We start from the raw sequence: 14,343 nt of genomic DNA on the forward strand, positions 1-14,343 counted from the left end.
TAAAGGATATTTCTTTTCCTTTTCATCATTTATTCCCTGACAGTAAGATAATTTCTCATATATTCAAGTTTTTATTACAAATATTTGAGTACCATAGAGTGGCTTTAGTAGTAGAATATGAATCAGAAACAGGGTAATTTCTTAGGAATGGTCTGTATGGAAGAATTTAAAAATGATCTCTCAAGGATTTTAGTGATCTAAATTAAATATTAATGATTTGTATTGGATATGCCATCACAAATGCATTATGTGAGAAGGCAATTTTTAAAAGTTTTAATTTAAATTACAGTTAATTAACATGCAGTGTAATATTAGTTTCAGGTGTACAATATAGTGTTTCAACTTCCATACGTCACCCTGTGCTCATCACAGCACGTGCCCTCCTTAATCCCCATCACACATCTAGCCCACTCCCCTGTTTGCCTCCCCTCTGGTAGCCATCAGCTTGTTCTCTATATTTAAGAATCTCTTCCTTGGTTTGCCTTTCTCTCTTTTTCTTTTTTCCCTTTGCTCTTTCATTTTGTTTCTTAAATTCCACGTATGGGTGAGATCATATGGTATTTGTCTTTCTCTGACTGACTTATTTTGATTAGCATTATACTATCTAGTTCCATCCATGTAGTTGCAAATAGCAAGATTTCATTCTTTTTATTTTTATTTATTTATTTTAAAAAAGATTTTATTTAACTATTTATTTGACAGAGAGAGATACAGCAAGAGAGGGAACACAAGCAGGGGGAGTGGGAATGGGAGAAGCAGGCTTCCCGCAGAGCAGAGAGCCCGATGTGGGGCTCAATCCCAGGACCCTCGGATCATGACCTGAGCTGAAGGCAGATGCTTAACAACTGAGCCACCCAGGTGCCCCAAGATTTCATTCTTTTTAATGGCTGAGTAATAATCTACTGTATCCATTGTATCTATTTACTACATCTTCTTTATCCATTCATCAATTGATGGATGCTTGCTTGGGCTGTTTCCATACTTTGGCTCTTGTGGATGACATTGCTGTAACATTGGAGTATGTATCTCTTCAAATTAGTATTTTTGTATTCTTTGGGTAAATATCTAGTAGTGCAATTGCTGGATCATGGAGTAGTTCTATTTTTTACTTTTTGGGGAACCTCCCCACTGTTTTCCGCAGTGGTTGTGTTTCCACTAACCGTGCAAGAGGGTTCCCCTTTCTCCATATCCTTGACAACACCTGTTGCTTCTTGTGTTGATTCTAGTCATTCTGACAGCAGTGAGATAATATCTCATTGTAGTTTTGATTTATGCTTCCCTGATAATAAATTATGTTGAGTATCTTTTCATGTCAGTGGCCATTTTATGTCTTCTTTAGAAAAGTGTTCATGTCTTCTGTCCATTTTTAAATTGGATTATTCATTTTGGGGGGTGTTGAGCTGTCAGTTCTTTATATATGTTGGACACTAACCTTTTGTCAGATTTGTCATTTGCAAATGTCTTCTCCCATTCTATGGGTTGCCTTTTAGTGTTGTTGATTGTTCCTTTGTTGTGCAGAAATTTTTTATTTTGATGTATCCCAATAGTTTATTTTTGCTTTTGTTTTCCTTGCCTCAAGAGACATCTAGAAGGAAGCTGCTACAACCATGTCAACGAGATTACTGCCTGTGAACTATTCTAGAATTCGTATGGGCTTCAGGCCTTACATTTAGATCTTTAATCCATTTTGAATTTACATTTCTTATTGGCATAAAAAAGTGTTCCAGTTTCATTTCTTTGCATGTTGCTGTCCAGTTTGAAAATGAATGAAAATAAAAACATAATGGTTCAAAATCTTTGGGATCCAGAAAAAGCAACTCTAAGAAGGAAGTTTATAGAAATGCAGTCCTACCTCAAGAAGCAAGAAAAATCTCAAATAAATAACCTACCTTACACCTAAAGAAGCTAGAAAAAGAAGAACAGATAAAACCCAAACCCAGTAAAAGGAAAGAAGTAATGAAGATTAGAGCAGAAATAAATGATGCAGAAACTAAAAAAGTAATAGAACCAATTAATAAAACCGGGAACTGGTTTTTTGAAAAGATAAAAAAATTGTATGAACCTTTAGCAAGACTCAAAAGGAAGACAGAGACAGAATGAGTGAGTGAGCGAGAGAGAAGCCAAATAAAATTGTGTATGAAAGGGACAAATATCAACCAGCACACAAAAATACAAACAGTTCTAACAGAATACCATGAAAACCTATATGTCGGGTACCTAGGTGGCTCAGTGGGTTAAGCCTCTGCTTTCAGCTCAGGTCATGATCTCAGGGTCCTGGGATTGAGCCCTGCATTGGGCTCTCTGCTCAGCGGGAGCCTGCTTCCCCCCACCCCTGCCTGCCTCTCTGCCTACTTGTGATCTCTGTCTGTCAAATAAATAAATAAAATCTTAAAAAAAAAAAAAAACTATATGTCAACAATTTGGACAACTAGGAAGAGATGAATGAATTCCTAGGAACATGTAACCTACCAAAACTAAAGCAGAAAAAAATAGAAACTTTGAACAGACCGATTACTAGGAATGAACTTGAATCAGTAATAAAAAAAAAAAAAATCCCAACAAACAAAAGTTCAGGACCAGATGACTTCAGGTGAATTCTACCAAACATTTAAAGAAGAGTTAAGGGCGCCTGGGTGGCTCAGTGGGTTGGGCCGCTGCCTTCGGCTCAGGTCATGATCTCAGGGTCCTGGGATCGAGTCCCGCATCGGGCTCTCTGCTCAGCAGGGAGCCTGCTTCCCTTCCCCTCTCTCTGCCTGCCTCTCTGTCTGCTTGTGATCTCTCTCTCTGTCAAATAAATAAATAAAAAAATCTTTAAAAAAAAAAAAAAAAGAAGAGTTAATACCCATTTTTCTTAAACTATTCCAAAAAATGCAAGAGAAAGGAAAATTGCCAAAGTCATTCTATGAGGTCAGCATTACCCTAATACAAAAGTAGATAAGACACTACCAAAAAAAAAAAAAAAAAAGAGAGAGAGAGAGAACTACAGGTCACTATCTCTCATGAATATGTATGGGAAAATCCTCAATAAAATATTAGCAAATCAAATCCTACAATATATATTTTAAAAAATCATATACCACAGTTACATGAGATTTATTCCTAGGATGCAAGGGTGGTTTAATATTTGCAAAGCAATCAATGTGATATGTCACATCAATAAGAGAAAGGATAAAAACCATATGATCATTTTAATAGATGCCGAATAAAAATAATGAGAGTGGACTTCCTTGTCTTGTTCTTGATCTTAGGGGAAAAGCTCTTAGTTTTTCATCATTAAGTATGATGTTGGCTGTGTTCTTCTCATATAAGACCTTTCTTTATTATGTTGAAATATGTTCACCTCATACCTGTCAGAATGGTTAAAATAAAAACCACAAAAACAACAAGTGTTAGGGATGATGTAGAGAAAAAGGAATCCTCTTGCACTGTTAATGGGAATGCAAATTGGTACAGCCTTGTGGAAAACAGGAGGGAGTTTCCTCAAAAAGGTTAAACATAGAACTACCCTATGATCCAGTAATCACACTAGTGGCTATTTACCCTAAGAATATAAAAATACTAATTTGAAAGGATATATGCATCCCTATGATTATTGCAGCATTACTTATAATATTATAACTTATTATTATAAAATTATTTATAACAGCTATATAAATGTTATATAAGTTAAATATAAACATATAAATGATATAAATAATAATATTATTTATAACAGCCAAACTAGGAAAGCAGCCCAAGTATCCATCAAAAGATAAATGGATAGAGAAGACGTGTTATATATCCACAAGGGAATATTGCTCAGCCATAAAAAGGGAATGAAACCTTTCCATTTGCAACAACATGTAGAGAGAGAGAGTATAATCTTGAGCAAAGCAAGTCAGATTGAGAAAGACAAATACCACATGATCTCACTCACATATGGAATTTAAGAAACAAAACAAATGAGCAAAGAGAAAGAGAGAGAAAGACAAATCAAGAAATAGACTCTCAATGACAGAGAACAAACTGATGGCTACCAAAGGGAGATGGATGAATAGATGGGGAAAATGGGGGATGGGGATTAAAGGGTACACCTGTTAGGATGAAAAATAAAATAAAATAAATGAGAAAAAGAAAAATATATACAGTTTATTGGTACACAAGAAAATAAGTATTTTGTATTAAAAGCCAGAATTTTAGAGATGCAAACGTTGAAAAGATTGCAATTACCCTGTCCCCAATTTAATGAAAGGTACAGTTTTATTTTTTGAAGAAGTATAGAAAGTACATGCATATTTAAATTAAAATAATTTCTTTCAAAATTTTCTGGTTGTAAACTTTTAGGTATGTTAATGAAGATGGAGGTTTTTGAGGTTGTCCTTCAGGCTTGGTGGGTTGTTCCTATGCTTTGTTGCTGTCCTAAATTAGCTTGGTTTGCTACTGCCCTGATGTTAATCAATGTATACATACTTAAACCTCACAACAATCATGTGAGGTAAAGATTAGGAGCCTCAGAATACAGATACTGATATTACAGTGTAGGAGAATTAATAAATTTTCCAAATTTCTACCTAGTAAGTGGCAGTACTAGGTTACAAACTGAGACTCAGTGCCTAATGATCTTAAGCTTGTGGCCAGTTAACAGGCTTTGAGTGTCTTAATTTAAAGGCCAATGCTGCACCCTCAAACTCTGGCCTAGATTTGCCATTATTTTGCACTTCTGTACTGAGCTCCATGAAAAATTTCTAGTCTCATTGGTGACACTTGTCCTACCTGTCCACTCTACTCCTTGCTTTTGCTTCAACTATGTCTTCACTCATTTCTGATTTGTGACTTACATTAACAATCTCTTTTGTGCAATTACTTAAAATAAGACGGCGTACAGCCAGGTCCAGAGAAAATGGTTTCACCCAAGCAATGCAGGGGTCTAACTTTGTCTCACACAATCTTTTAATTAATGCGTTTTTTTTTAAAATTTTTTTAATTTTATTTGTTATAAACATATATTTTTATCCCCAGGGGTACAGGTCTGTGAATCACCAGGTTTACACACTTCACAGCACTCACCATAGCACATACCCTCCCCAGTGTCCATAATCCCACCTCCCTCCCAAGCCCCCTCCCCCCATCAACCCTCAGTTTGTTTTGTGAGATTAAGAGTCACTTATGGTTTGTCTCCCTCCCAATTCCATCTTGTTTCATTTACTCTTCTCCTATCCCCTTAACCCCCCATGTTGCATCTCCTATCCCTCATATCAGGGAGATCCTATGATAGTTGTCTTTCTCCGATTGACTTATTTCGCTAAGCATGATACCCTCTAGTTCCATCCACGTAGTCACAAATGGCTAAGTTCTTTATAGATTTTGGACACTAGCCCTTTATCTGATATGTCATTTGCAAATATCTTCTCCCATTCTGTCAGTTGTCTTTTGGTTTTGTTAACTGTTTCCTTTGCTGTGCAAAAGCTTTTGATCTTGATAAAATCCCAATAGTTCATTTTTGCCCTTGCTTCCCTTGCTTTTGGCGAAGATGTTGCTGCGGCTGAGGTCGAAGAGGTTGTTGCCTGTGTTCTCCTCAAGGATTTTGATGGATTCCTTTCTCACCTTGAGATCCTTCATCCATTTTGAGTCTATTTTCATGTGTGGTGTAAGGAAATGATCCAATTTCATTTTTCTGCATGTGGCTGTCCAATTTTCCCAACACCATTTATTGAAGAGGCTGTCTTTTTTCCACTGGACATTCTTTCCTGCTTTGTCAAAGATTAGTTGACCATAGAGTTGAGGGTCTATTTCTGGGCTCTCTATTCTGTTCCATTGGTCTATGTGTCTTTTTTTGTGCCAGTACCATACTGTCTTGATGATGACAGCTTTGTAATAGAGCTTGAAGTCCGAAATTGTGATGCCACCAACTTTGGCTTTCTTTTTCAATATTCCTTTGGCTATTCGAGGTCTTTTCTGGTTCCATATAAATTTTAGGATTATTTGTTCCATTTCTTTGAAAAAAATGGATGGTACTTTGATAGGAATTGCATTAAATGTGTAGATTGCTTTAGGTAGCATAGACCTTTTCACAATATTTATTCTTCCAATCCAGGAGCATGGAACATTTTCCCAGTACATTAAAAGGATTATTCACCACGACCAAGTGGGATTTATTCCAGGGCTGCAAGGCTGGTTCAACATCCGCAAATCAATCAATGTGATACAACACATTAATAAAAGAAAGAACAAGAACCGTATGATACTCTCCATAGATGCTGAAAAAGCATTTGACAAAGTACAGCATCCCTTCCTGATCAAAACTCTTCAAAGTGTAGGGATAGAGGGCACATACCTCAATATTATCAAAGCCATCTATGAAAAACCCACCGCAAATATCATTCTCAATGGAGAAAAACTGAAAGCTTTTCTGCTAAGGTCAGGAACACGACAGGGATGTCCGTTATCACCACTGCTATTCAACATAGTACTAGAAGTCCTAGCCTCAGCAATCAGACAACAAAAGGAAATTAAAGGCATCCAAATCGGCAAAGAAGAAGTCAAACTATCACTCTTCACAGATGATATGATACTATATGTGGAAAACCCAAAAGACTCCACTCCAAAACTGCTAGAACTTGTACAGGAATTCAGTAAAGTGTCAGGATATAAAATCAATGCACAGAAATCAGTTGCATTTCTCTACACCAACAACAAGACAGAAGAAAGAGAAATTAAGGAGTCCATCCCATTTACAATTGCACCCAAAACTATAAGATACCTAGGAATAAACCTAACCAAAGAGACTAAGAATCTATACACAGAAAACTATAAAGTACTCATGAAAGAAATTGAGGAAGACACAAAGAAATGGAAAAATGTTCCATGCTCCTGGATTGGAAGAATAAATATTGTGAAAAGGTCTATGCTACCTAAAGCAATCTACACATTTAATGCAATTCCTATCAAAGTACCATCCATTTTTTTTTTTCAAAGAAATAGAACAAACAATCCTAAAATTTATATGGAACCAGAAAAGACCTCGAATAGCCAAAGGAATATTGAAAAAGAAAGCCAAAGTTGGTGGCATCACAATTCCGGACTTCAAGCTCTATTACAAAGCTGTCATCATCAAGACAGCATGGTACTGGCACAAAAACAGACACATAGATCAATGGAACAGAATAGAGAGCCCAGAAATAGACCCTCAACTCTATGGTCAACTCATCTTTGACAAAGCAGGAAAGAGAGTCCAATGGAAAAAAAACATCTTTACATTTAAAACCGCAAATGTTAAGGCAAACAGATTGCATCTGAATTTCACTTGGGTGTAAAAAACGGTGAAGGAGCTTTTAGAAATGTTAGACCCGGATAGTAATTTACACTGCCTTTCTCTTTTAATTTTCCCCAGCTTCCTCTTCCTCTGTTGTTTGATTCACTTTATCTTAACTTAGCTCCTCCGTTTGGCTCTCTCCCCCCCATAAAGAAAAGGCCCACAGAAACTCCAAAGAGGCAAACTGGAAGGGAAGAAATGCAACAAGTCCCTTGGGGCAAACCTGGCAGCTGGTAAATCCGGATCCTAAGGGTGTTGCCGTCCCCAGGGGCGGTCAATCATTCCCTCAAACTACTACCCACTTAAGCGCAACCTTTCTCCATTTTTCCTACCCTCTCAGCTGCCGGGAAATCCTGGAGCAGCCCTTGCCCTGGAGCCGCCGGTGTTTTTAATAACCAGGGACTTAGCTGAGTTTTAAAAACAAAGGAAACGTGCGCTTCAGGGGCCTTGGTTTCCGCCGCAGGGTACGCCTCCACCAGCTGGCTCTGCACAGATGAAGTCAGAGGAGCTGCGCTCGACTTGTTTGTTTAAAAACTTGTTTGTTGCAAACGAGATCGGTGCGTCGGCCTCCCCCGGGGGCCACTGGCGTGTGGGAGAAGGGAGGAGGTTCTGCAGCTCCAGGGCGCTTTCCGTGCGGGAGCTGCGGCGCTGGGGGCGCACGCAGGACCTGGGTTTCTCCCGAGGTGGCCCTGGCCCCTGCCTCCCACCCCCCAGCCCCGACTCCAGCCTGTTGCTTCCCCGACGCTCCAGGTCGGCTTTTGCCTGCAGCTCTAGTGTTCTTGCCAAACTCCAGCGCCCGGCGCTCCGCTCCGGAGCTGCCCCCGCCTCCCGCACGCTCCCTGCCGGCTTTGGGAAGTCGGGAGCGCCCCAGCTACCGTCTGACGAGTGCACTCCGGGACCTCGGGCAGCGCGGCCAGCTGGGGGGCCCGACCGGCGGCGATGAAGCCGTCTTGGTTGCAGTGTCGCAAAGTCACCGGCGCAGGGGGACTCGGGGGGTCCCTGCCCGGGTCCGCGGCGGCGCGGGGGGCCGGCCCGGCCCGCAGAGCGTACGTGGCCCCCGGCCCTCGGGGCGCTCTCGGGGGCCGGGGCTGCCGGGCGCTGTCTACGGCCGGCGGTGGCGGCGAGTACAAGACCCACTTCGCGGCCTCGGTGGCCGACCCCGAGAGGTTCTGGGGCAAAGCGGCCGAGCAGATCAGCTGGTACAAGCCCTGGACCAAAACGCTGGAGAACAGATACCCCCCTTCCACGAGTTGGTGAGTGACTCCTTCGCCAAGCCAGATATCCCACGATTTTTGGGCGACCGGGCCCGACGTCCCCTTCGCGGGGAACCTGGCACTGTTAAGAGAGAAATTCAGGACTGGAGATGTGCTCAGATCTTTCGATTTGTGTTTAATTTAAATTTTATAGTCAACTCTTTTGCCGTCTCTTGAGGAGTTGGGCTACTTGTTATGAGCCCAGTTTCCTATAGCCCAGAGATTTACTGGCACGGCAGGGCTCTGCTTGACACTGACGATATTACACGACTAAAACAAGGGTCTGGCCCCAGGGACAGCACTGTCCAGTATGGAAGACAGCCACGGAGACAAATGGGAACAGTGGGATAAACTAGGCAAGTATTGCCAAGTATCCACACACTGCAGGGAGGAAGAGATTTAAATGAGGAAGGACTTCAGTAAAATCACGCCTAACTAGGGTTTGAAAGGATGGGTGTATCTTCTCAAGGTGGACAAGGATCTAATTATTAAAGACCAGGGGTTGGAAAACAGGCTGAAATTTGAATGTTACTGTGGTTGCAAATTGTTGTGTTGGCTGGAGAGGTGAGAGGAGGGCTTGTGAGCCAGCTTAGATTAGATCCATAGCCCTATTGTCTATATGAAGCCACAATATGAGGTACTCCAGAATTATGCACATATAGGCCAGGTGGTGCTAGAAATCATGGTAGGAATATATATATATATATATATATATATATATATAGTCTGGAGTTGCAACTATAAGCAGCTATAAACATTATTTTTATATCACAACCAAACAGAGATACATTGTAGAATAAATGCCAGACTTGTCAGAATAGTAAGGGTGTGGCACACAGTCTATGAAAACTGGAATTGTGGCTGCTTGTTCAGCTATGTGCCTAATAAGAATGTGGCTGCTCTCATCTGCTGGCCATTAGAGAGAGATGTTTCCTGTAAAAGTTTGAGAAACACTGCAGTGGGGTTTCCCAAATTTCCAAATTCCCAGCAATGAGATTGGGGAAATGACAGGTTTGGATTTGACAAATGTCTCCTTGTTGAAATGGAGAAAGGCAAGCCAACCAGACCCTGTTCTGTATTGTCATCATGCCCCCCCTTCATTGTTTGGAACAGTTTACATAGTTTTCCCTTTAGAATCTGAGCACCTTTTCTCTTCTGGTTTAATTTTTTCAGTAGTGTTTGACTAACCCTCTTTGACATGCCTGACAGTGATCGAAACACCATGTGTATTTATATGTCTATGTCTATATGTCTATATATATACATATATGTGTGTACATATATGTATATATGTAGACATAATATAGTACACATAAACATATACACACATACGTGTATATATGTCATATGTGTGTGTATATATGTAAGTCATGATGACCCATGATGACTAAGAGCATGTTCTGTGGAGCCAGAATACTGGGTCTGAGTTCTGGGTCTCCCAGTTACTGGCTGTGTGTTCACAGCTGAGTTACTTAATCTCTCTGCTTCAGTGTTCTCATATATAAATGTGGTAATAGTATGAGGATTAAATGGGTAACGAATTAAGACCATGGCTTGGATGAAATAGATTTTAAAAATTTTGGGGGAAGAGTAGAGTGCAAAGAGTATCTTTGCACTCTTATACCATAGTTATTTCGGGAGGAGAAAACTCTCCTTGTGTTTCTTAGATCAAAACAAAAATCATGGTCTTTCCTAAGAGTGTATTCTCAAAGTTGTGTGTCTATATATCTGTCATAAAGTATAGTACTGAAAATGGTTTATGTGACCACCCCCTCCCCCAAAACCATGTGAAGAGAAGTTAATTAAGAAGTCATGGGGGAAAAAAAAAAGAAAAGTCATGGGGATATTCCAAGTAAAAACAAATGAAGGCCATATATAAGGCAGTAGCAGTGACAATGGAAGGGAAAGCAGATGTTTCTAGAGGTTTGGTTGGGGTTGACAGGGGCCCGAGTGAGTGCAGAGAATGTGGAAGTCAAAGGTTCATCAAATAGGTATTTTAGACCTGGAGATTTTTTTTTAAAAGATTTTATTTGTTCATTTATTTGTGAGAAGTAGAGACAGCACAAGTGGTGGGGAAAAGCAGGGGGAGTGGGAGAAGCAGACTCCTCTGCTGAGCAGGGAGCCCATGTGCCACTGGATCCTAGGACCCTGAGATCATGACTTGAGCCAAAAGCAGCCACTTAACCTACTGAGCCATCTATGTGGTCTTAACCTGGATATTTTCTTTCTAACTTTTTTCTTCTTAATCTCTAATTGCTTGCCTAAATTTTCTAAAATTATCTGCATTGAATTTTTTTTTAAAGATTTTTATTTATTTATTTGACAGACAGAGATCACAAGTAGGCAGAGAGGCAGGCAGAGAGAGAGGAGGAAGCAGGCTCCCCGCTAAGCAGAGAGCCCGATGTGGGGCTCCATCCCAGGACCCTGGAATCATGACCTGAGCCGAAGGCAGAGGCTTTAACCCACTGAGCCACCCAGGCGCTCCTGCATTGAATGTCTTTAATGACATTTTTACCAAAGGGTCTTCGTGTTTTCAAAAATTCAATGCATTTTAAATAACTGACATTTGATAACACTATAAACTCTTCATCTTTGTGCTCTTGGAATCACGTGGCCATACCTGTTTTATAGTAACCCAAAAGATCAAGGTGCATAAAGATAAGTTTGTGTGTCCGTATTTATTTTAGCAGTGTGATTGGATTTTACTAAGAATTTTGGTTGGCAGAGAAGAATTAGGCAGGAAAATGAAGGTAGGAGACCGTATATCTAATCTTAAACTTCAATAAGTGCTTTCAGTTTCAAATAGAATCCATTACTGTGTTGGACACATATTTGCAGATATTCCTCATGGGTTAACAGTTATCTATAAAGCTAAATTCAAGGGCAGGATGAATGTCTCTCTTTTTTTGTCTTTCTATCCCTAGGATCTAGGGTAGAGCTGACGTACGAGTTTTAAAAAATGTTAGTAAAGTAACAGAATACGTAGATGCGATGATTTTTGCTTCTGTATGTCTTTGGGAGGTGGTAAGGGGATATAAGCATAATTTGATGTGAAAGAGACTTGCTTATTTTTTGCGTCACTGGGAGCTGGGCAATGGAGATGTGGACAGCCAAATCTTTCAGTAAACCGAGGCGAGGTTGCTACAGCTTTCTTCTCCTAGACGGAGCTGCCTTACCTGGAATCAAGATCTCTGGTGCCCTTTGACTTCTCTGTCTTCCTTATTATCTTGTCTGTTTTTCTTGAAAGTAAACTCCACTCAGCATCTGTAGACTTATCAAAAGCTCCAACACATAAATAGTAACGCATGCGAGCTTTCACAGTGGCATAAACTAACTATCCCATAGCAGTTTACATACGCAGGAGTATGAACATGGAATAGAAATCCTTAAGGGTGATAAACTGAAGGGACTTTCCATTGAAGTGAATAGCCCTGCAACACACATTTCAGGTACTGTAATCTCTGAGATCTCTGAAAGATAAATCCCAGTTACATGTAGGTGCTCTAGGAAGTTGGGAAGAACCACCTTTTGTTACAGTTTGGTGATTAATTCACATTCTTGATATCTGGCTTTTGGGGGTACTAAAGTTTCTATTTTAGGAACTTCAGTGGAAAACTGCAGTCAAAGGTGAAGCAATTAGAATTCCAAGTAGTTTCTCTAATCCTGAACAAGGAAATGGATGTTTGAGTTATTTTCTCCTCCTGCATTAGATATCCTGCTGCCTAGGCTGAAATAGAAATCCAGCTGCCACTCTCTGAAGTAAAGATTAGGCAGTCCACTTTTGTCTTGTACTTTGTGGTTGACTCTTCTGTCTAGGTCATCACTTTATTCTTTTCTGAAAGCATTGCAACCCATTTTTGCTTATTTTTATTTAAACAACATTCCATGATAAGACTCTCCTATACTATTTGATTTAGAATTTAATATGTAATAAGTGACTATAAGCTGAAAAGGAAAGGCTCCCAACTAAATGCAGATTACTAGAAAATGATTTCAGCTTGGTTAACCTGTCTATAATGGAAAGTGTGTGGGTTTTTCAACATGCAAGATCTCAGTTCCTTACTAGCTATAAGATAAAGGTTGTTTAATTCCTCTAAGTCTTCAAATGTTCCATAAGAGTTAAAGACATCAATCATTCACTTATTGTGTGGATACTACAGAGAAAATGATGGAAGAGATAGTGAAGGAACCTACCACATAGCAGCAGAGGAGACATACATTAAAAAAATTATCACAAAGTTATTTAGAATTGCAATAGATATTATGAAATACAGTGGTTAGTGGTGGATGTAACATAGTCTTCTCTAGAAGAATCGTGGAAGGAGTCTTGAGGAAATGATGTTTATACGGAGATCCCAGTAAGTAGAGAGATAAGCCATGAAACCTGGGGAGGAACATTCCAGGCAAAGAGCACAGCATATGCAAAGGCCGTGAGGTATGAAGTAGCTCAGTAGATTGTAGAAACTGAAAGAAAGCTAATGTGGCTGGGGCTTAGGGAATGACAGGGGAAATTATAAAGAAATGGAAGAAGAGAGCCGTATGGTAAATGGTCTTGTGAGTCATGTTATGGAATTTTACATTTTTTTCCTGGTACATAACATGCCATATATTCATGCATGACCAGAACATGAATTTACTACTTTTCTTTCTGTACTTGAAAAAGATGGGTGTGAGTTCAACCCCAGTTCTGCCACTGACCTTGGGCAAGCTTCAATATCCTTATTTGTAAAATGAGAATGATGACAGCATCAGAATTTTTTTTTAGGGTTATATGGGGATATTAGGATAGTATCAGGATTTTTTTTTGGATTAATTTTTAGGATTATATGGGTGTAGGGAGGGACTTGTAAAATGCTTGGAGCTATGCCTGACACACAATACTGGGTATTAATGTCTTTGAAATATGATCTGGGAGGTTTTCAAAGATATGGTAATTCAAACTGGATCCTGGATCTTAAGATAGGACTTTAGAAGAAAAATATTTTTGTGTGGGGAGCAAACATGACAAAGGCATAGAGGTTAGAAAAAATCAAGTGTGCTTATGTATGGGAGGACAGTTGGCTTGTAGAAGATATTTTGAGTTACTGGTACAGTAGTCTCCCTTACCCATGGGGGATACAGTCAAAGACCTCAGAGGATGTGTGAAACCATGGATAGAATTGAACCCTCATATACTTTTTTTTTTCTATATATACATACTTATCATAAAATTTAATTTATAAACTAGGTACAGTATGAGATTAACAGCAACTCATTAAATAGAACAATTATAATACACTGTAATAAACATTATGTAAATGTGGTCTCTTTCTCTCAAAATATCTTATTGTACTGTGCTCATCTTTCTTCTTGTGCTAAAATGCCTACGTGATAAGATCAAGTGAGATGAAGGACATAGACACTGTAACAAATGTTGGGCCTGAGTTTGACCCCAGGTAACTGAAAACAGCAGAGTGAAACCACAATTAAGAGGGGGCACTGCTGCACTCAAATTCAGAAGGTAGTTTCAGGATGGTTTCAGAAATCTTGGAATAGGAAGCAAAAGGTTTTGCCTTCATTTCTTGGGCTACAGGTCACAATCTGACTCTAAGCCTACAAGTGGGTTTTGTTTGAGCCAGATGTTGAGTTTTTGTTTATTTAAGTAGTTCTCAGTATTTAAACATGGGAAGATTTCACCTAAAATCCACATTTCTGGTATCAATTCAATTTTTGGTCTTCTTTTGACAAAAAAGTGGAACATCCACTAGCAATGGGCAGCACTTGCCCAGAACTGAGTAACTCCTATCCCCAGGCTAAATG

General features: G+C 39.6%; 1 protein-coding gene across 1 annotated transcript in view; it reads left to right on the forward strand.

Annotated features, from left to right (window-relative positions):
• The first annotated feature begins 8,028 nt into the window (after positions 1–8,028).
• The window catches only part of ACSS3 (acyl-CoA synthetase short chain family member 3), a 155,912-nt gene continuing 149,597 nt past the window's right edge, over positions 8,029–14,343 (forward strand). Inside the window, exon 1 of the mRNA XM_047740345.1 lies at positions 8,029–8,544. Within this exon, the coding sequence (XP_047596301.1) occupies positions 8,231–8,544 (314 nt within the window). The 5' untranslated portion in view covers positions 8,029–8,230. The remainder of the gene's footprint in view (positions 8,545–14,343) is intronic.

The sequence above is a fragment of the Lutra lutra genome, chromosome 8, assembly GCF_902655055.1.
Source record: "Lutra lutra chromosome 8, mLutLut1.2, whole genome shotgun sequence".
Lineage (NCBI taxonomy): Eukaryota > Metazoa > Chordata > Mammalia > Carnivora > Mustelidae > Lutra > Lutra lutra.